The sequence below is a fragment of the Bactrocera latifrons genome, unplaced genomic scaffold (genome assembly GCF_001853355.1).
Source record: "Bactrocera latifrons isolate USDA-ARS-PBARC rearing strain unplaced genomic scaffold, ASM185335v1 scaffold_287, whole genome shotgun sequence".
Lineage (NCBI taxonomy): Eukaryota > Metazoa > Arthropoda > Insecta > Diptera > Tephritidae > Bactrocera > Bactrocera latifrons.
Genome location: NW_017536485.1, coordinates 162,573 through 186,311, shown reverse-complemented (window position 1 = coordinate 186,311; position 23,739 = coordinate 162,573). Strand labels below are relative to the sequence as shown.

Genomic DNA, 23,739 nt, shown 5'->3' with positions numbered 1-23,739 from the left:
GCGTTTCTTAACAGGATCGCAAGTAAGTCTAACGAGTTGACGTTTAGTCTTCTTAGAAACGAAAACGAGAGCATTAATATCTGGGATTGACTGTTAATGATGATAACATCGAACAAGTTGAAGAAACATGCTTGAACATTTTCGTGTTAGCACCAGAGAGTTGCAAATGATTTCAATATCTTTAATGAGTCGACTCAACACATTTTGATTAATGTTTTGGTTAATGTTTTGGTTAATATTTTGGATAATATTTTGGATAATGTTTTGGTTAATATTTTGGTTAATATTTTGGATAATGTTTTGGTTAATGTTTTGGTTAATATTTTGGATAATGTTTTGGTTCATATCTTGAATAGTAAGCGTGTCAATGGTAGACCACCTCGTACCAAAATATTTGAATGTTTTGGCATTAAGCCCCTCAATGCTAGACTCGTACCAAAAAACCACATCAAGTATAGATCGAAAATGAGATGCTGTACAACGATGCTACATTTATCTGTCATTACTACTGACATTGGCGGATTTATGAATATGACATAGAAACTGCCCAACAATTAAGCGAATGACACTCAAAAATGCGACCAAACCGAAAAAAAACCGCGTTAAAACCAACCAAAAGTCAAGGTGATGCTCGTCGTTTTTTTTCACATCGATATTACGCCGTCATATTCTAGTATGATTATGAGTGACTTTTCGGCCAAATAAGCAGCGAGAATCTTCGTGTAGTAACCTTATTCGACAGTTATGGAACTTCTTCCTGTTTAAGAGACTAAAAAATCGACTTCGGAGAACGCTTCAAGAGTCCACTGAAGCCATTTAATATCATTCGCCGAAGGCACTGAAGTACTTTGATGGTATATTTGCAAGCAGGTTAGTTTGACTACCTTAAGGGTTACATGGGTTTACGGGTTTCAAAATATAGGATTTTGTTTATTATCTTATTAAATTTTACAACAATTTTGAAATATTGTCCTACATTTTCAAGTTGATTCGAGTAATAGCTTCGGATATACAGGCTTGAGACCTGTCCGCTTGAGGTTTTCTAGGCTGAGTGCGCCGCCTTTAAATGCGTTTTCTCGAGAACTACTTAATCGATCTTAATGAAATTTACTTAAAGACTTGGACGAAGGATCTTTTATCGATTACAACTATTAGAAAAAATTGTCTCGAAATTTCCACGGAAATTTTCATTCTTTTACAAAAATGTCTGCCAAAAATCGAATTTTCAGTTTTTTTTCATTGTCCAAGTTCTAAGTTACGGCTTTGACTAAAACACGCATTTTTTCACTTAAGATGATCCTGTAAAGGTTAACCTGCAACGCGAGCGCATCTTTTTTTCGAGGAGTCACCGGACATGGCTCGCAATGGCCGAGTTTATAATACTTTTTCGCAAAAATATCAGAAATTTTTTGTTTACACCAGTTTGTAACAAGAGAAAATTCTAATGAAATAATTAATTTTTTTTATAAGAGAAAAAATTCTTGAAAAAGGGCTATTTATTACCCGAGGAAACCCATGTAACTCCTTACCTAAGGAGACATGGAGAAATAATAGGCTAAATTAAAGAATTTTGGCCATGGTCCAACATTATAATAGATATTTATCTCTGTCCAGTTGATAAAAAAGATCCTGAAAGTAAAATTTAAGTTCTTCGGAAGAAACTTTACTTAAAGTTCTAATCATAGTGTATTCTAACTCTTAGTTAACAAAGGTGCATGTAAATACTCCTTAGTTTACGGGAATTCTAACAAAAAGACCCCTCTAAAGCTAGTACAACAATCAAAAATAGTCTCAATGTCTGTGCTCAAAAATTGCTTGGATTTATTCAAATCAATTTTATTATCAAAATATGTAGCGTTATCAACTCTAATACTAAACATGCGAGCGGTTACCTTTAAGTAACACAGTAATTCCTAACAACACCTCATTTCAGGTCTCAAAGCGACTCTTGAGGTTATGTCGGCTGCACGACAGCTAACCATTTGCACACCATAAACCTGCCTTAATAGCTTATAAAAATCACAATAAATTACAACTGTCAAACAATAAATTCAATTGAGCACAAAATGACACTCTCAGATTGACGTTACACTAATTCTTGCGTTAACTCCTTCGTCTACTAGTGTTAGTTGCTAAGTAGGGCATTTAATGAAACACACTGTTTGCCACACATCCACTACAAATCGCAACGGCAAAATCCTGCAATTCATTTCGGATCTATTGTGTCATTCAAAAGCTATAGAAAGTCATCAGGCAAAACGATTTACATGAAATTAGATTGCCAGGAAAACTGCTACAACTGACAGTAGCGAACGAGTACAACTACACATTTACATAGATGTAGTAGAGCATAAGCAATGACTTTGACTGGGAAAATACACGAAAATGGCGAAATGAGAATACAGAATGCTGACTACACAATGAAATTCGTATTTAATTGCACCTTGAAGAGCAATTAATGTCACACAAATGCTCGGCTTGTTGCTGTTGTTGTTGTTCGTTTTACTTTTGTTGTTGCGGATGTTGGGCTAACAGCAGATAGCTAGGAGAAAAAGTGACACGGATGAATTGTCGAAAGACATCATCAATTCACGAGTGCTTAGCAAACGCTGCTGAAACACACACACACATATATATATAAATACAAAGTTGCTCCAACACGCGCATATACAAGGATCACCAGCAACACATACCTACACTTGCATACATGTGTGTGGAAGCCTCATGAAACTATGAAATTACTTTGCTTTGGCTTCCCAAATGTATGTGGGTACCGATGGCGTTGCCAAATGCAGTTGCAGCGCTCATACAAATAAACAACAATTACTTGCTCATAATATATGCGATGGAGGTCACACACGAGGCAGCCAACGGGCCAACACACACCCGAGTGCATATTTAACCATGTTCACACATACATACATATGCATATATTTATATGTGCTTGCATGGGGAATCAGCGAAAATGCAACTGACAGCCAGTCGGGCAAACAAGCGAAATTTGGCGCTGGCGTTGGCGTTGGCGTTGGCTTATAGTATGTTATTGTGGTTTGAGATATGTTGTCATTTGCCACGAGCAGTAGGACGACTGTGGTCAATGAACCATGGCAAAATCATATGTAATGGTTTGTTGGTAAGCTGAGACTGCAGGTGGTGTATAGTTGTGCGGAAAGAATACATAAAAATATGACTGAGTCATCGCCAAATATCGCTAACCGCTTTGATTGGGTATTCTGAACTGCATGTAGTATGTGGTTCTCAGTTTCAACTACCTTAGCGAAGTTGGTACCTTTTAGTTTGCTAGTCAGAAAAATACGAAAGCGTATTTCTTGATGCTATATGCAAATAACGCCTCAAGAACTTCCAAACTCGAGCATTCAAAAAAAGGAATCAGTACCGAGCATTCGGAGGACCATCTTTGATCAAAATCACTCCGGTAGCTGAAGGCTAGCAAAAATACTCCGATTCTTTAAAAAGAATACGGCAGGTGCTGCAGCCCCGCTACTATCCGGGGAAGGCTTTAGGGGCGGAGAAGTTTACTAAGCTACAGGAGAACATCATGGACGAGAGCTACAGGCGTGTGGGTAGCTGCTCTCATTTCATGGCGTTTATTTCAGGTAACGTAATGGATTGTAAAGACCTTAGACGGCCACCTGGCTACCGGAGATCGCTCCGGTAAAACGTTGAGGACACAAAATGGAGGCTCAACAATGGTGATGAGAATATCTGAATGGTGTAGTTCCGGTTAAACTACAGATGCAGCGCCGTGGTAAAAAGGCACTGGAAGTCTAAAACCCCAACAGAAAAAGAAAATTTATATGAAGTATCCTGGTGGATGAGACACCCAGTCATTCCAGCACAGACACTGTCGTGCAAGTTTCTACTCCAAAATTGAGATGGAGTACTAAAGGGGTTTCCTCTCGAGCGTGACCGTCCACAGAGAGCTTTTGGAAGAGCTAAAAGAACAAGATGGTGGTACAAATAAGGATAGCAGTGCCGAGGGTATTAGAAGTTGCCCAGGTGAACCTGAATCAACTAATAGCAGCCGAAAGCAACAAAGAGCTTATGGAAGAGCTGAAAGAACAAGATGGTTGTAATAACCCGCATCAAGTAATGGCAGCCGCAGTTGTTCTCGTTAGCAAATTCCTCTCGGATGACTCGGGCATGGCATCTTGATTCAGGAACCATGGACATACTGAGGAGGGGTAAGGTACCTCGATATCGATATATTGTGTCTTCAGAGTTCCTAACGCAAAGCCTGGTGGACAAAGGAAGTTCTGACTTCGTGCTGGCGGCATACATTCCAGGGGAGATGATTACAGCGCCCCAAAGTAATTCACGAACTGATAGACAACTGCAGAAGAAGACTTCGCAACACCTCAATTTTCATAAGAGAGTGTTATATGACGATGGTCAGCATTTATTGGAATGATCAGGTTCATAAAGAGAATATCTATTAAATTAACTAAAGCTAAGATTTTGCTATAATTAAAATCCTTATTCAAAAAATCAGCATAGGATACCAAAAGTATTTTGATATTATTTTTATTGGTTGTACTCACCTCAGTGCAAAATTCGCAGCCGCATTGCTGCAGCGTAGTAGCCTCCTCCTTCGTCTCTACATCTACCAAACACAGCTTGCACGTGAAGGGCTCGAAACGTTTCAACGGCAGTGCTGCCGATGCCGCATAGTGTTTGCCGTCGACAATGTCCGTTGGACCTTTGCCTGCAGATGAAATTTTTATCGTCAAAGCGACATCATCGTCATCCGCACCGCCCGCACACCGTAAGCCGGCATCGCGTTCCATTGTTGTCTTTGACATCGCCAGTAGGGAGGTTATGGTGAAGGGATATGTTTGCGATGTCGGCGGCAATGCGTAGGTGGGTGCGGGCGTGGTGGACGATGAGCAGGAGGCGGAGGTGCATGGTGTGCCAGCCGACGAAGCGACCGATGTCGGCGAGGTCGGCGATGAGGGCAGATCCACGAGTATGCTTGAGGTGTTGCTGTTGCTAGTATTGTTGGCCGTGTACGAAGACATTGCTATCGGTGCTTGCGGGGCGTTGGCGGTGGGTGTGATTACTAGTGAATCTGGTGCGACTACGCTGGCTGCAACTGACGCGTAAGCTGTTGCTGCTGCTGTTGCTACAGGCGTTGTGGGTGTGCTGGCATGCGACGATGTGATGCTTGAGGTGAGCGTAGCCGTGGTCATGTTGGACGGCGGTGTGATGCTGCTCGCGCTGTGCGTACTTGGCGCATCGGCCGAGCTTTTACGGGAACAATTACCACTGCTGCTGTTGCCGACACCGCTGCCACCGGCATTCTGCTCGACGACAGTGGTATCAGCAATGCGATTACTACTTAATACAATATAATTACTACTATTTAACTGACTACTGCTTACGTTGCTAATTTTGCGTTCGCGCTGTTGTTGATGTTGTTGTGAAGAGTGTGGTGGTGGCTTGTAATCAAGCGTTGCTGCCAGCGCTTGCAGCTGTTGTTGAGAAGCGGATGTGTGCATTTGCGTCGCAGTAGTCGGTGCGAACGCGCCAGCAGCGCCTGCATTGGCCGCCACATTGAGTGAGTAGCGCGATCCGGAAGCGGCTAGCGATAGCAAACTGGAACAGCGCGAGCATGTCGCTGCGGCATTTATACTCGTCACGCTGTTGCGCAGCCGATTTAGCGGGCGTATTTGTTCGACGCCGCTTGTGCTGAAGATGCCGCTGCCAGTGGTATGTGTGCGTCGCATGCCGCCGCACGCACTACTAGCACCACCGGCGCTACAACTATTGTGCCGCGCTACACCACCGCCGCCATTACTAGCGCTCCCATTATTTCTGCCGCTAGCGCCCACATGCGCCGCCGCGCTGCCGCCGAATATAGGCGAGCACAACGAGTTGGTTTGCCGCGTCAGCGCCAATACAGTCTCACACTTGCGTAGGCCGCGGTACTGCACGATCGAGTGCGACTTCTCGTTATACAAGCTGGCCGCGCTGCCCTCACGCCGCATGATATTCCACAATTTCTGTTGTACCACATTCAACGATGATGTACTGCCCTGCATTGCACCATTTACGGTTAACTTGTCGCCGCCACCACAATCACTCTTGCGCTGCTCCTGCGCCGCTGCCAACTGTTGTTTATATTGACGCCCGCGTTGTGAAGTTTCACGCAACAGCACTATGTTCTGTTCCGAAGGTGTTCGCGTAATCTTGATCTCCGGCGATGAGGGCATTGGCTGTTGGGAAACAATATTTTCGGCGCGACAATTCAGCACATCCACATTGCCGCCGTTGATCGAGTTGCCGCTATTGCTGCGCGCACTGGCCGACTTGCGTCCCACCAGCGATTTCAGAAAGTTCTCTATGCGCCTGCGCGGCGGCAACGTGCCGCTCAGTGAGTTTGCCAACCCAACATCGCCATCAAAGCCGTTCATCGTCGCTGTTGTTTGTGACTCTGCGTAGCCGCTCTCGCCGCCGGACATCTCGGCGTGCATAGCGGCATTATGTGCATTCGACAGTGGCAATGTTGTGGGCGCTTGCGGTCCGTCACCATTTGTACGTCGCGCCAGGCCTGCGTATTTCGCTTCGTACTTCGCGTTGCGTGCAACTCCGACACCACTGCCACTTCCAACGCCGTTACCGCCACCAACAGCACTGATGTCGTTGCTGTCTTTGTCCGCATGGGCGTGGTTGTTGGCCTGCGCATGCAGTTGCGCCTGTATGTTGACTTGGTTGCGCGTCTCTAGCAGCGCAACGGTCTCATTGTCGACTGCCGTCGAGGAGTTGTGTGAGGACCGCTGCTGTTGGTAGTGGTTGAGGTGTTGTTTCTTTGTGTTGGCCAGGTTGTGGATTGGCGAAGAATCCTACGTGTTTGGAACAAATCAGAAAAATTAATTTTATTTTGATATGAAGTTTATTATATTTGTTGTATTTTTTTTTTATTTTTTTGTTTTTATTTTCTCTTTCTTGTTGCTTAAACTCAAAATACCAGTGTTGAGAAAGTTTTTGGGGTTATTGTAAAGAAAACTTATACTTCTGGAAAGAGCTTTGAGCGGTTCTGAGGCTAGGCCACCTGATATCATCATATACGGATTACTTTTACTCTTAGTCTACATTGACAGATCTAGACAATGTTTTTTTTTCTGAGTACACACTCCTCAGATTTCATGTAAACAGTTCAAAAAGACCCAAACTTATCGCCTATTTCAGTAAGCTACATCTGAAGTTCAGAATTATACAGGGTTTGTCCGAAAAGTAATAGATTGATTTCCTGCGACTGTACTTCAGTGGAGGACGTTCCTAACTAACGAACGAGCACCTGAAGAGTCGGGACAAACATTTTCAATCTCCGTGTTTCCGTGAGTGGTGAAAGCCGAAAATCCAGCGTTCGTTAGAGCAGAGGTACGCGTTTGAATTCTGTGTGAAATTCAGCAGGCTTACTCAAATGTTGCTTTAGCAAAAAGTGGTGTGTTTCGGTAGCACCAGGTCTTTTAGGAGAGCCGAGAAAAAGTCGCTGTTGAAGACCGTGCTGGGAGACCTGCGACTTCGACAAACATCGACAATGGGACTCGTGTGCACAAACTTTTGAACGTAGTCCGTCAACTAAGTCTTCTAAGATTTCCGTGGTAGTCCTCAATAGACTCAAACGAAGGGCCAATCGGGTCCGACAAGATATCATAGCCGATAGGAAGTTGAACCACGATAACCTCCGGCTCCCACCGCCTTTCTTGTGAACAGCTACCCAACCAAGGCCGGCATCCCAAAGCTTTCGCAGCCGCCCTACAGCCCAGATGTGGTGGTTTTTATGTTTTCTTGCCTGAAAAGACCGATGAAAGGTAGGCACTTTGAGACGACAAATGGTATTCAAGCAGCATGCACCTCGGCTCTCAAGGCTATTCCGGAGAATGCCTTCCGTGACGCTTTTAATGCTTAGAAATCGCGTTGTCATCGACGCAGAAGGAGTCTCAGTCCTTTACTTTCCGAGAAAACCTTGGACACTGCCTCGGTTCGCTTTGGATATACTTGTCAGAAGGCAGATGTGGTCCGATGGTCCTTGAAATCCTTAGTTTCAAGCGAATCAGACCCTTTTAGCTTAAGTCATTGGACACTTAACTAACCACTATTTCTTTGCGGTCATAGTATCTTCTGACATTTAATCTCCAATAATAATGGGCGACTATGTTTGGAAATTGAGAATGCAATGTATAAATATCAGAGAGCTCTACCGTCTTTCAAGCTGCTTTAGAATCTCAGTATTAGTCATGTCAAAAAAAAAAAAAAAACTATTTAGTAATCAACCGCATAAATATATGTATATAGTCATGTCTCTACTCGCTACTTACTCTAGAATCCTGTTCCAGTTCTTCCTCGAGTGCAGTGTAGACAGGGGCGTACCAGGAGTACGCGTGTTGCTTGCGCGTTGTCGCAGCCGTGTTTGTGTTAATTTGACCGGCTTGTAGCTGTTGTTGTTGTTCTTCTGCTTTTGCCACTGTGGTGCTTAAACCAGCGCTCGGCTGATGATGTTTATGCAAAACAGCACCAACACTTTTGCTGCCGCCGACGCCGGTGCTGGCGCTGGGCACCCTCACTCCCTTGCCCGTGGCGCTGCTGCAGTAGTTGTTGTTCGCGCTACAGCACGTGGATGTGGTTACCAGATTGTTGTTGTAATTTAATTGTAAGCTACGGCGTTGCTGCTGTAGCTGTTGTTGCGGCTGATGCTGCTGATATGAGGCTGGTAGATGCTTGACGGGTTTGCGATTCGCGTATTCGTTAGCGGAACGCAAACTCAGACTATGATGCAAGTGTTGTTGTTGTTGCTGGTGCTGTTGTTGTTGTTGTTGTTGTTGTTGCTTCGGTTGATTGCGTTTCGGCTGCTTTGATTGCTGTTGTTTTTGTTGCGTCGCGCAATTATTATTCGTATTGGCAGCCTGGTAGGGTGCCACAGACGCGGTGCGTTGCGGCAACAGATCCTTCTTCGTGAATATCAATGAGGCACTACTCTTCGGCAGACGTATGGAGCGCTGCTTATCCGCAACTGTGGCCTCGATGTTCGTTAGCAACGGTTCGGTCTCGGAGAGTGGCAAATTTATAACGCAATCGTTCTGATTGTGTGACGGCGAGTCTGCGGCTGGAAAGTTGATTATGAAATGCTCAGCCGCGTCATCGAATGCGCTGTTGGCGCGCGTATATGAGTTYGGGTAGTTCGCAGCGCTAACGCCGCCTATCGAACCGTCCTCACTTGACGACGAGCGCGAGTACTGGCTGGCGTAGGAGGYGCGATGCGTTGGCACTGGTACYACACTGGCTGCGGAGGCGCGTCGATATGGCGGTGGCACATCCGCTAAAGACCGTTGCGGCAAGTACGTAGACACACTACCTTGCAGCGGATAGATTGGCTCATGTGGCGGTGAAGTGCTCAAGTCCAGCAATTGTATGCAATCAAGACTGGCGCCCTGYGGTTGCGGCTGCGTTTGTGGCTGCGCGTGTTGGCGTTGCAGTAATTGCTCCTGCCTGGACTTTTCATCGACTATGGGCAGCCTAATGGACGCCGCTGAACTTCGGCGCGCATTCAGATTCACAGCTTCTTTCGATGACGCTGTTGTTGTGGTTGCAACAAAATTCAACGGTTTATCAACTGTGAATTCGAGTTGCTCGAAATAGTATTTGTTGCGCGCTTGTTGCGCTGTCGCCGCCGCTGTTGGATCGTAACTCGACTGGTTGAGTCGTGTCAGTGGCGTAGTTTGCGCTTGTTGTTGTTGCTGCTGGAATTGCAGTTGTAGCTGTAGCTGCTGCGGCTGGTGTTGTCGCAGGTGTAAGGGAAGGTGTGCTATGTGCTGTTGTTGCTGCTGTTGCTGTAGTAGACGCTGTCGCTGTGTGTCGTTGTGCAGCTCATTATTCGGCTGCAACGCGGCCGTTTGCATGGCTGGTGGCCTCATCTTTGCAATTGTAATTAACGACGCTCACGGTCTCGCTGTTGATTGCAGGTGCATATATGTGGCATGACACTGGTGTTGCATTAACGCTGTGACCAGCACAATTCCAAGTGGACAACTGCATAATGACAGCCTGCAAGGAAATCCAGAGACACAATAGATCAGTGGAGGAAATGAGCAAGTGACTGATTCTGAACCCTTAATTTGGTTGCGGTGATAATGAGAGTTGGTTCCTTCTTATTATAATATATAATATAAAATATCTTTAAATTTCGGTTGGCTTTAGAAATGCGGAATTTCATATAATATAAAAAAAGCGATAGTGAAGCTTAAGAAATACTCAGAAAGTTATTATATAAAGGTGTCGAGATTCTTTACTTTTTTAACGAAAAAATTTCACATTTAATGGGGAATGTGTTTTTATCACTCGAAGGAACATTATTTGGATATCTTATTTTTTTTTGAAGATTACCACTTTCATATATTAGCCACGGCTATTGCGTCTCAGATGGTCCATCCGTTGAGTACAATTTTCACACTCACGCATGACCCGAAAATCACAATTGTTCGCAAAGACCATAGGAAAAAGCCTAACGGTGTAATATCCCACAACCTTGATAGCCCAAAACGTGTAATTATCTGCTCCCCGAAGTCTTCTCTCAATATATCCATTGATTGATGCAATGTGTGGAAAGTGGGATCGACTTGTTTGAACCAAATGTCGACGAGTTCATGAACTTCAATTTCAGGCATCAAATAGTCGGTTATCATGGTGTGGTAGCGGTCGCCATCGACGGTTACGTTCTCACCGGCATCATTTTGAAGAAATATGGACCGATGATTCCACCGGCCCAAAAACCACACCAATCCATTTTTTTTTTTTTATGGATGAAATGGCTGCTCTTGTATCTTCTCAAAAGCCGGAATTTTCCTTGTTTACATACCCATTAAGCAGGAAATGGGCTTGGAGCACTTCAAGTGCCCATAGAGTGAACCGATTTTCCTTGGAAAGGTCTCCAGTTCAAGTTGTTACGAACGGCACCGAATCGACTCTCCACGTTCTTCGAGTACATCCCTAACCACGGCTCTTTTGCTGTGCCGACGAGGCTTAGGTAAGGGGCTCAACAAAAATGGTAACGCACATTTTATTGACGAACGAAAGTTCTCTTAAAGTGGATATGGATGAATAAACACTCATTTTTACGATTATCTCCTAATGCGGAAGTGTAAGGACAAGGCCCGTACTGATGGCTAAATGGTCAGCGGACGGATACATAATAGTTGATCTAGTTCACTCCGATGCCTCTGCCGAGAACGGAGGTACTAAATTCTCTACGCTTATCTATCCTTAGGACAAGTGACCAATCCTTTCCGGGTTCCGAGTGAACAAAACAAGGAAAAACATAACTTAAACAACAACTACTATTACATGGACGACCAATGCTATGACATAGGCGCCTTTGACAACGGTATAACGGTAGGATGCCAGGACCCCGAAAAGGCTACCTCGAAGCCAAAGTACCCAAATATAGAATCATCCAATTCCACAGTCATAGTCAGTCATGAGTACTAACCAAAGAACACTGGTTGCTAAAAGGTGCAAAACGGCGCAATTGAAGAAATAAACCCCTAAATCAATTGAGGAAAAGCCGGTAGCAAAGGACTTTATACTACGTAATACTGTCAAATATCAGGCTAGTGCTGTCACCTCAGTTCCTGAAGTGGAAACTTAAATGGAAACCATTCGATCCTAACTTCGTAACGTACATTGACCTCATCACAAATTCGTTGAGACAGCTGATATCAATTCCAAGAAATTGGTCTGGTTCGCCAAACGTGTGGTTCAGTCCAGCGAAGCCGCACAATGGCGAAGAAATAGTCTATATTTTTCCCCCTTGTTCTCTTTTATACAATTTTAACAACTGGCGCGAGACAAGATTTTTAGCTTTACGCCATAAATACCTATTCCAGTCCTGATACCTACCATAATGGCGGCGAGATTGAGCTCGTTAAGACCGAACAACTTCAAAGAGCTGTTGTCTGCTACTCTCGGCCAGAAGGATTTTGCAAACACATTTCTGCTGGCTGTTTTTAAGATTGCTCTACTGCTAAAACGCAAGCGGACAGGCGCACAACGACTCGTTCCTGACTTTGTATCATTAGCGAATTCTTCAGATTTGCAGATTTCAGCGATTTTGCAGAGAATAGGCATCCTAATAAGCCTAATAACGAAGTTACTTGATGCTATTGCTAGTTAAGTAGTTTTGAGCACTGAAGAACACTAACTGGACATTTTTTTTGTTTGGTAACATGAAGCCCTAACACCCGAAAGGCGTCCTAAATAGCTGCAGAGGAGCCATCAAAAAGAGATGAAGTCTGTGGTGAAAAGTGAATGAAGTCAAGATTACCGGCTCTTATAAGTCTTACCTCGCAAATGGATTAAAATGTTTTCTAAAAAATTTTACCTGAGGACTAGAACATCTTCAATAGAGGGCTATATTTTCTAATAGCCAGTAAGACAACTTCTCGGCTCGACTATACTCGGCTATAATCGCGTAAGCGGTGTCTACGCCAATTAAGAGTAAGACAACTTAATGATCGAACCTTAACAACATAAGCAACGGCCGTCATTGACAAGTCACTGACATAATTTGATCACTCAAAGCAATCATTTTACAACAAATATTAGATTATCTTTCGCTTTACTGAAACGCGATTCTCTACATAATCCATGTTGTTTCTCCTTTGTTGCCACTTTGCATTAAATGCACACTTACGAAGTACTTAAAAATCCAATTTGCAGCAAAGTGAAATAAAACAACAAAGAGACGCTCGCAAATGGAGCGCAAAAAGTTGGAATTTTTTAATCTCACTCACAGTGATGGCAATTCGATATTCCATTTCAGTAAGAGAATTCGAAATTCGATTGAAAACGACAATTCAAATTAATACTGTGGTCGTTTACAAAGCACCGAGCTTATTTATCATTGCCATTCACGTTGTAAGCTGTCATTTTACGAGCACAATAGCGAGTACAAACGAACGTACTGGGAAATTTTTGTCGAACTTTTCAGCACTTTGTTGAATTAGAAGCTGATAAGATCAACAGTGGCAACAATGCAAAGGAGAAGTGTAAAACATAAAAATAGCAATTTAAATGACAGCAAGAGCGAGTAACGAAGTTGAAATAAAATACACCTAGGATGAGATGAAAGACAAAAAGACAAAAAACAAAGAAAAAAAATGTGAGCAGAAAACTAACGGAATTTAAAAGCGCCACGAATGCATTTCCTTTGCAACAAAACTCCAATCATTTGTTTTTTTCGTTGTTTTTTTGCTCACTCACACTAATCCCTGCTGTGTGTTTTCGTCTCTTCATTAATCCATTTAGAAGATATTTCAATGTTTGAGAGTTATAGCACTGTCAGTGAGGAAGAGATGCTGCCATTTCGCTAACTGTAAACATATTAAGGTGGTTTTTAAAGTAAGAAAGCAACTTGTTTTTTTAATTTTTAACTACAACTTCGGTACAAATACGACCAAAAATAAATTACGATACCGATTGAAGACCATAAATTGCGTCTATCAAATTTCCGAGGCTCAAATTATTCCCTAATCCGAGAGCGAAACCAGCCCGGTATCGAGAGAAAGCTTCTGCGGAAGACTTATGATTCTTTGATCATGTCGTCTGAATGAATGTAAATAATCTAGCTCTGAGTCCATTCGACGGAGTGCCCTTCGTGGGAAGAAGAGAAAGTGAAAGATCTCCACTTTGTTGAAAAGAACACATTTGGCTATAACTGAGTAAGCGTTGTCTTAGCCAATAAAGAAGAAAAAGAAAACTATAAATATTGCTTTTAAAAAAGTTGCGATGGGTTTAAAGAATACCTTAACAGATTTAAAGGAAGCGTAATACGAACTGGTCAATGTAAAGTACTTCTCTTAGATCTAACAACTGAGCTTCATCTGGTTTCGCAAGAGACCAAAACTGATATACGCGTGGCTCCACCAGGTTCACTTAATCAAACATAAAGGAATACTCGTGCTGGTATTGAGGGTATTGATGAGTGCAAAAAAACAAAAAACATTCGAGCTTTCATTGATAAAGTTTAACCGCTTCTTAACAGAATATCTAAGATATCGGTAATGATGAGGTCATTTAAGGCTTAAGACCGAAAAACTATCTTTCATTTTGTTTATTAAGGATCACCCTAATAACGATACATGTAAAGTACATAGAGTACATACGTTTCCAACTTAAGCTCGCATATCGCATGCTCCGCTCATTTCATTTTTCTTATTCATTTTTCAATCAGTCGCAGCATTGTGCCAAAGCTCGCCGCCGGCAATGGCGAAATGGAAATGCGCAGCAATTTCAGCTCAATTGCATTAAAGTGATTTCCGCTTTGCACCCGAAAAATGTGCAGCAAACGTCAAGCAGTCGAGCGTGGATGAGCGCACGGCGGAACTATGAACACAAGACGAAGACGCGGCGGGCAACGCAGACGCGTGGTATTTCGTTAGAAGTCGTAAAAATAGCCAAACTCGTAAATGCTGGATGGAGCAACGCCAAGCGGAAGTAAGCTAGCGCACGCAGCCTTAGCAGAGCTCATCCCGACTGATCCCGCACAACGAGCAGAGCTACCCCGCTGCATGCAGCCCTCCAGGCCGTGTAATATTCCACTCCCTGCCGCCACCACTGCCTTACCGCTGCCAATGGTTACGTCCAAATCGACTAAATCTGGCCGTGAGCAATGCGATGTCAAATGGCAATGCCGGCTTTGCAAGCGTATTACAGCTGTCTGCAGTAGCGCGAATAATAAATTTTATGCGAGCGTGGCGCGGAGTGGAGTGGAGTGCAGTGCCGTTCAAGTAATGTGCGCTACTGCTGCGTGCTACTAGCATTTTAAGACTGCCATGCCAATGTTGTTTTGATTTCATTTGTAACTGTTATTGTTGTTGCTGTTGTCGCACAATACACTTCTGCTAATTTCACTATTTGTACTATCTCCGCCGCCGGCTATATGCCGCAGTATTAGTGCTGATAGTCGTGCGTAGTCAATGCTACGCGCTGTTGCTGTTGTTGGCACTTTAACGTTGCTGCCCGCAAGGCAAATGACATACCATTCATTTTCATTGAGTTCGCTCGCAGAAGGACATACGGGAAGACGCATACTTTGTAGACTTATAACAAATGTTGCAAATGCAAACGAATTTCACGCTTCAGCTATGCTGGAAACTATGATAAAACGTCAAATTAATGAATCAGCAACGTGGAAATAATGCAAAGCGAAGCCGGCCAAACATTGTTGGCGAGTCACAAAAGAAAAGCAAGGGGAGTTCCACTTTAGTTGATTTAGTGTTTATAGCGCCAGCGACTATGACTCAGCGGGTTTAAGTTTTTCCAAAAAAAAAAAATAATAGTAATAATAATCAAAATTAAGAAATAAAAAATGACGACGAAATTAATAGACACTACAAGGTTACCATGAAGCAATTAGGGTTGTTTATGACTCAACATAAACTCAACTTTAATGAAGTAGCAGAGTTAGTGAAATAGAAGAAAATGGATCACGGATTCATAACTCGACTTTCTAAAAGTTTTGGCAGTATTTTATTTTTTTTTTATCAATATCACTGGAAAAATTTCACAACTTTTTTTTTACATTCTGGTTCTTATAGGTAATTAGAGCTGCTATTTAACAACGCATCTCCGCCTCTTCACCGGGACCGAAATTCCATTACAATATTGCCGGCACCCTATATCAACGATTACATGAAGCAGTTGTTTTCTCTCTGAACCACCTATAAACCTTTAATGAAGTTTATCAGTACAATCTATCTGTGCAATCTCCCTCCAGGAAGTCATCATGTAGCCCTCGACCCAGAGCTCTAATTTTTTGCTATACAAAATTCTGCTTTCCCAAAAAGATGTTTTATAGTCTGCTCTTCTTATATAATGCCACGTTTCTTGGTTGTTGAACAAGTGGGGGATTGACTCCATCTATCTTCATAACATTTTTGTGGATTACATATCTGCTAGTAGACAGAAGCATTTAAATTCTCTCTGTTCCGGAGTCTAAATATAGGCTTCTAATAAAAAAAAAAGATTATATATTATTTTTATATATCTATAATATTTATTGCGGAACAGGATATTATGAAATTTATCATGATGTTTGTAACACTCAGAAGGATACGTTTGAGATTCGAAAAATTGTGGCAAATGATAAACGTGACGAGCTGAGGGGATTTAGTCATGTTCTTCTGTGTGTCTATACATATACGAGTCAGTCTCTCAGATTCAAAAATCACGACTTAATATTTCTCACACTTCGGTTTCGCCCCAATAAGCTTTTCATTTGACGGAACTGTCGATAACGAAGCACTATAGGCCATAGCTGTCATTCAAACGATCATAATGAAAATTAAAATCTTCATAAAAGATCTATTGTCCTTATTAATTAATCTTAACTCGTCACTAAGGTTGTTTATGACAAACCAAGTGGCTTCGAAAATAGCAAAACGTTTTCGTGGATTGTAAATCGGTGGCTGATTACGTTTTCAGATTTAGTTTGATGTGTAGGGCTTGTGTAGGTGCTGTGAAGGGCATAAATAGAACGTACGTTCTTGAGAGAGCGCAAAATCTCTCACTCTTTTAATGATAGCACGTCATGTAACAAAGATTATGATCAATATTTTAGTACCCAAGGTGAATGAAGTAACTGATGTTGGCATTCACTTAGGTAGAAAATCGCACGTTAAGAAAACAAATGTATCTCTAGCAAAGTAACTTGCATGAAGACAAGAGCTGCAAATTTAAATTGGCTTTTAAATAGAAACTCTATGCTTCGCCTAGACAACAAAGTGGCATTGAACTGTTGGTAAAACAAAGGTTCTAACCGAAAATGCTTTGAAAAATTACCTTTTTACGTGGGTAGATGCCTATGGTAAAGAAAGAAATAGCAGACAGTAGAAATTCGAGATCACCCAAACCTTTTGGCTAATGCTTTAGTACATTTCTATGATCAAACACCCATAAAAAAAGGATATGCCTGCCAACTAAAGAGCAACGTATCACCAAACCACCACAATCACTTGCTTGAGTTTGTCTAGCTTTTGAATTATTATTAGGCTTTAAAAAAGCAGATCCAATAAATAAATGTACCATTTTATCTGAACACTAAAAAAATACAAAATGAAACATTGTACTAAGAAAATTCCGCTGATCTACATTATAGAACTAGAGGATTTTGTCAGTTTAGTCAAGTAAAATTTAGAAAGTTTTTAAGATTATTTATAATTAAGTTTATAGAAGAAGGAAAATACAAGATAAGATGACAGAGCTTTCATTATAAATTTATCGCAAACAAGATGATTGGCAACGTAGCTGAAGACCCCATATTCATTACTGACGAGACGAGTCTTTATGAATATGGCAACTGTCCAACAATATTACAAATGGCACTCCTAAACTCAGACGAAACGTGAAAATCATAATTCGCTGAAGGCACCTAAGGCCATCCCAGCCGGGAGTTATAATAATTGTGTGGAATTTGAATGAGATAATAAAAATTTGTGTCCATTCGGGTCAAATTTAAATTAGCAGCAGATTTCTTTGAAAGTTTTGAGAGAAATATTAATATATAATTATATGAAGAAGCAAGGGTCAAATATTAATTAAAACATGACATTATATAGATTATAATATTTTTTTTTTTTTTTTTTTTTTTTTTGAGATAGTACTTTCAAACTTAGATGTGATAAAAGAGCATTTCTAAGGTTATAAACTCTTCCGAAAAAAGAATACAGTCATGATTTATGAGCTTGCAAATTTTTAATATTCCTAATGCAGACTTCGATGCAGTGGACTGTGGGAAATACGCTGAAATCAGAATTCAACTGTAAAATATTTGAAAAAAAAAAAACAAAGATTCGCAATTCTATAGAGCGGAGAGAATGGCAGAGCAAATTATACATATTGCGAGGAGAGAACTAACGGCGCTCGACAGCAAGTAGTAAAGTGTTATTGTATATTAAATTTTTTTACTTTTTAACTGGGAACACACATTCCTTCATACACAACGCACCAAAACGGATTTGTCTGGGCCACAAATCGATTTTATAGACTCCTTCGCTGTAAAGTTCGCTACACTTTCTAACCAAAATTTTGTGTGATGCTTCCATCGCCGACAGTCACATAAATCTTCTGCATACTGAAGTGTACCAATTGGTTGGTTGATTATTGTTGTTGCAACACCATTGATTTGCATGCCACAAACAACGATGAATTGATGATGGAAAATTTTAGTTTTATGAGAATGTCTGATGTGCCAATCCAGTCGTTTCAACTTGTCCGATTCGCAATGAATTCGATTCATCTTATTCGGCGCTGCCAGTCAGTTGCTCACTTCACACGCTGCCCGCGGTGCGCCAACTAGTGCTAGGTGGTGCTGTGAAAAGGTGGGCGGAGGAGAATCTGCTGCAACAGCAGTCTGCTCGCCGCCAGCATCACCAGCATACTTGCATTGAAAATTCAATTTGTCCAGCTGTCAATTCATGCTTAAATAAATTTCACTTGTCTACTTCGACAGTGTTCGCTTTTATGCGAATGCGAATGAGAAGGATAGCTGACATCCCACAGCACCAGACTTAATACATTTTTTATTTATTTTTCAGTTTTGCCAAAGTTATTTTCTAATATATTTTAAGGTTCTTGCGAGAAGTGTAAATCTGTTCATTCAAGCTCGGCACAACAAAATCTGCTATTTCACACATTCAAACTTATATACAGACCTTTATATGTACACACTAGCTCTAAGTAATCTTTATGACTAATCTTCGCAAGTCTGTGCTTTCCACTGCACATTTGTAAAATCTCGCCTCATGCATTTTGGCTCTCTTGGTTCGTTGCTTTGCTTGAAATTTGCCACTCACTTCTTATCAAATCTCATAAATGAAAACTTTTGCAATTAGACACGCTTGAAAGGAGCGCGTGTTAAACTTATACATACAATTGAACAGTGCGTTAGACTTTCATGGCGCAAAAGTGGAGGACAGTGGCGCAAAAATATTTGCAGAGTTCAACAACTTTTCGGAATATGAGGATAGCCGTCATCGCTTCGCCGTTCTCTGTCATTGAGCGTTGCACTCTTCCAAAAAAATATATACTTATTTGTAGAAGTAAAGTAAAAGATTGTGAAATAAATGTTATGTAAGACAGTGATTTATCTAATTTTTTAAGTTTTACAACGAGTTTCACTATTGCGAATGACTTGAGTGAACAAGCCCCGTCGAAGTGACATCCAAGACTTGTTATTAAGCTAAAATTTGAATCTTAAATTGGCCAACGAAGACATATGTCTTTTTATCGAAAATAAAAACAGAGGGTCAGGATAGAAACTTGTGGCAGCTCTGCTGTTATTGACACTATAAGTAGGACAGTTTTTCTGTGTGAAGACTTTTTGTGCCCATTAGTATGAAAATATAAAAATTTATTATATTTTAAATATATTTATATTTTTTAGCAACATTACCTGGACACGTATCTACAAGCTTCGGTACACATTATTTGCCGGCAATGAAAATTTAACAATGACCATTAAAATGAAATAATGTAAGATACTGTGCTCATCAGAAAACCTTCATTTTACAACAACGCTCTTGTTAAATTCTTCTCATTACAGAAGCCTCTCGAATAACTTCTCGCAATATTAATGCCAAGCAGAGATGCAAATAAATTATGCGATAATACCGTTGATCAATGGCAGAGAGCAGCAACCGTCTCTTGTTTGTCTTGCAAAAAACAACAACAGTCCTTAGAGATTGAGAGCGATCATGTGCGAAGAACAGTTTTACTACGAAGGGCACACAATTGATTTTTCTTTATTTTGCTTTTTCTTCTTCAATAATAGTATTGACACAGTTTTGCGAATTTTTGGATTTAGACCAAATTATTACTAGAAAAAGGTGTTTCATAAAATTCACTTGGATATTTCACAGATTGGACGGTATTCGGAACCCGATTTTAACTATTTTTGAAAAAAAAAAAAAAAACACTTTCTCACTGGGAAAATACACGCTTTCAGACACGCTGCAGATACCTCATAGATTAATACTCTTAGATTACTGAAAAGTAACCAAAACTAGAGCTAAAAGGCCGGAAATAAGAAGCATAAATATGGGATGCGTCTTAAAAATCTCGTCGTATATCTCATACAGCTCTACGTTCCATCAAGTGCGATATTCGCCGTGGGCAACGCGCAAAGGACCATAAATCTTCCGCAAAACTTTTCTCTCAAAACCTCGCTACGTCGACTCATCAGTTGTTGTCATCGTCCAAGCCTCTGCACCATATAGCAGGACGGGAATTATCAGTGACTTATAGAGTTTGGCTTTTGTTCGTCGAGAGAGGACTTCACTTCTACTCAGTTCGAATTGGCATCTGCTGACAAGAGCTATTCGGCGTTGGATTTCGAGGTTCACATTGTTGCTGGCTCCAAGACAGACGAAACTACGTGACGTCAGTTGTTTGTGAACAGCCGAAGTGAACGCACTCGTAAACGGAGAAACGCGAGTTTAGCACACAAATCATAGTGACACTAACAATAGTGACAAACAAATTTAGTAACGGTGAGAATAGTATGTGTGTAAGTTACACAAAGCGTAAAGCGTAGTGACAATGCCAGAAGTGTGTGTGTGTGCTAACGCAGGTAGAACTTTGTGAAAGGGCGCAAAGAAAATTCGGACTCCAAAGGAGTGCAGTAGGAGCTCCTCCGAAAGGGACAGCAGTGTGGAAAGTACTGCCACGGATGTCGGCCCGAAGATAAGCAGCGGCGGGGAGAAACGCTCAGCGAGTGGAGGCGTTGTGCAGAAGGTGGCAGTAGGTACCAAGGTGAGTACCAACAAGGTTGAGGGTAAGGGTGCTCTTTAAAAGCTGTAACCGTGGACGTCAGCGCTTGGGTGCTCTACTATGAAGAAATTGTTAGACCTTTCGTCACGGTTTGAGGAGATTCTCATGACCGTGATAACAGAGAATGCCCATCTTCGTCGGCAGGTTGACTCAACTCTCTTGGAGGCAGGAAGCGTCTAAGTGGTTCTCCTTCCGAGTGCATGCAGATAGTCCAATTGTCGGTTGTTTCCGGTGTATGGGCTTCGACCACCGGGTTGCGGATTGTCGGGCCAAATTCAATGTCTGTCGGAGGTGTGGCCAAGAGGGTCACAAAGCCGTCACTTGCCACAATGCCCCGCATTGTCGCAACTGCCACTTTAAGCGAAAGCCGGCTGTCTGCCCAGTATATTGCGGCATCGTGCAGCGCGCACTTGCTAGGCATTAATGGGAGCGCTGTTTCAGCTCAATTACCAGGGGTCATATACCGTTATGAGGGAATTGGGGGATTGTATGCTTGAGGTTGGGTGCGGTGTTGTCTTACTCCAGGAGCCCTGCGCCACTAATGGTGCGGTTAGGGGTCTCCCTCTCAGTTTTAAGATATTGGGGCTAACGCCGCAATAGTTATGAACAATCCATACTATGATCGTGTACTCTTCACAGCTGGGCGTTTGCGTCTCTAAAGAAGGGGAGTTCGATAAATATGATTGTCGCTAGTTTGTACTGCAAATTCAGCGAACCCCTAGAGCCTTACCTGTAGTATATGGATAAGCTACTACTACTTGCGAGTATTAGTCCAATTATCCTTGGACTAGACACGACCTTCGATGTGGTTTAGTAAGGTATCCCGGCATTCGGTCGGATACCAAAGTCACAGTAGAGGCGAGGCACTCAGCGAATGGGTGGTACCTAATAGCCTCCACAAGAGCTATCTGTCCCTTCATTAGATGGTGGGGAGTTAAGGTATGCTTTCGGCCTGGATCTACTAAACGGTTTCCAGGTTTTGATGGTTTGAACGGGAGATCTGTAAAAGCTTGTGGAAATTCATTCCAGAATATCTGGAGGCTATCCAAGATAAGTGCATCTGGAAGGGACGTTTGAAAGGCGAATACAATTATCTGAAATGTTTGGTTAGGTAAGGATTATTGTGCATGCGTGGGATGGGAGTATGGGGTCCAACCTACCTAAAATAGCTGTTGAGTCTGAGTTGAGTCTTTAAAACATTGAAAACGAAGGTGTGTGTCTTATTATAACTATAATCCTTTTTTTTCCAAATAATACCAATTAAATAATAATCAATACATAAAATGTCGACGCTAATACTAATTACATCTACTACACTATAGAAATATATATTTTTTTTTTTAACTTAATTTTTAACATTTTTAGTAGGGCTCAAAGTCAATTATAAACCTTAATTTAATAACCACAACCACAATTATACTCACATAGAATATATAAGTACAGATACTTGGTTAAGGGACTAAAATAATGTTCCCAATTTTATTAGAATATGCTATTTCTTCCGAAATGGCTTGCAGTATCAGTATAATAATTAAAACCATCACCGGACTGGTTGGCAAAAAATGTGTTAAGCGCACGCTGAAACGACTCTTCTGAATTTAAGGTATTTGATGAGTCCAAATCGTCCATTGGCTCCGCTTCAATACTTGATGTTCTGCTAAGACCATAATCAGCATCGTTGATACTCATTCGGTTGGGTAACAATAATGCGAGATCGTTGAAGTTCAGTTGCCTTCTGATTCTAGAACCATTTGTGTTTTGCTCATTCTCTTGCTCTTTTCTAATACCTTGCAGCAGATCATCAACCAAGTCACGCTTTCCGGGTTCTGGGCGCTTTAACGGGTATTGTGATATATGTACCATTGGGGCTTTTACTTCATTTTGCGAACTATTCTCCTCGGCTAATTTTACGTCTTCGCCTCTTCTTAATCTTTTGATATGCAAGTTGAATTCGGCTTCGAATTCTCTTCGGCGTTTTAAATGCATATCTCTAGATTGAATTTTCTCACTTTTTATTTGAATATTGCTGTTCGCAAAGTCCATAGTTGCAGAATATTTAAAATGTTGATGTTTCAAGGTCAATAGTTGGCAATGTTGTGATGGTGAGCGAACAAAATTTGTCATATTTATACCAATTTGATACTATTTGAAAAAAAAAATTAGAAAATTAAAAACTCTAGGGCTTGAAATTTCGCTCGAATGTGGATGGTCCTAACTCTACGAAATAAATTCTTCCCTCGCCGTATATCAAACAAGAGAAGTAGCTTTGGAATATATAAAAGCTTAAGCTGTAGGTTTTAGTCTCTCAAAAACTCTCCCAGCGACGTCTAGTACGGGTTTTAATCTTTTAATATCTCATCATTTTTCATCCTAACTTCATTGAACGAGCGCCAGAGCACGAAAAAGCTCTTGTTTCTGTTGAAAAAGTCTGAAAGAAAAATAACAGATTTCTACCAAGGTGTTGACCAACACTTGGACTGAGAACGCCCTTAGTAAGGCCTGATAAACCAGAATAAAACATAATCTCAAATTATGTTCACCCTAACCATGTGGTTCTGTTCCACAACAGGACCCAGGAGATTGAGGTTTCCCATTTTCCTCCTAAAATTTTTTATTTCCTTTAATGGCAATGTCTTTCCTTCCAAAATGCCATTTTTAATATACCAATTACTTTTTTTCCAAAGCCAGTAGTTTTCCATGATTGGCAACGAATTCCTTTCGCAATTTTCCTTTATGGTATCTTCAACCATCTGTCTTCTCTGAGAGTGAAGCATTGGTCCATAATTCTTTAAAAATTAAGGCGCCAGCAATCGAGGTCATTTAATGGGAGGCCCAATAAATAGGCTGTTTCGACCATTATTTTCCCATAATTGGCATCGAGTTCCTTTCGCAATT

At 41.5% G+C, this 23,739-nt stretch overlaps 1 protein-coding gene across 1 annotated transcript in view; it reads right to left on the bottom strand.

Annotated features, from left to right (window-relative positions):
* LOC108970156 overlaps nt 1-23,739 on the bottom strand; it is a 245,029-nt gene that overhangs the window by 83,270 nt on the left and 138,020 nt on the right. Inside the window, exons 3-4 of the mRNA XM_018935357.1 lie at nt 8,343-10,065; nt 4,563-6,863 (exon numbers count right to left, since the gene is read on the bottom strand). Of these exons, the coding sequence (XP_018790902.1) occupies nt 4,563-6,863; nt 8,343-9,935 (3,894 nt within the window). The 5' untranslated portion in view covers nt 9,936-10,065. The remainder of the gene's footprint in view (nt 1-4,562; nt 6,864-8,342; nt 10,066-23,739) is intronic.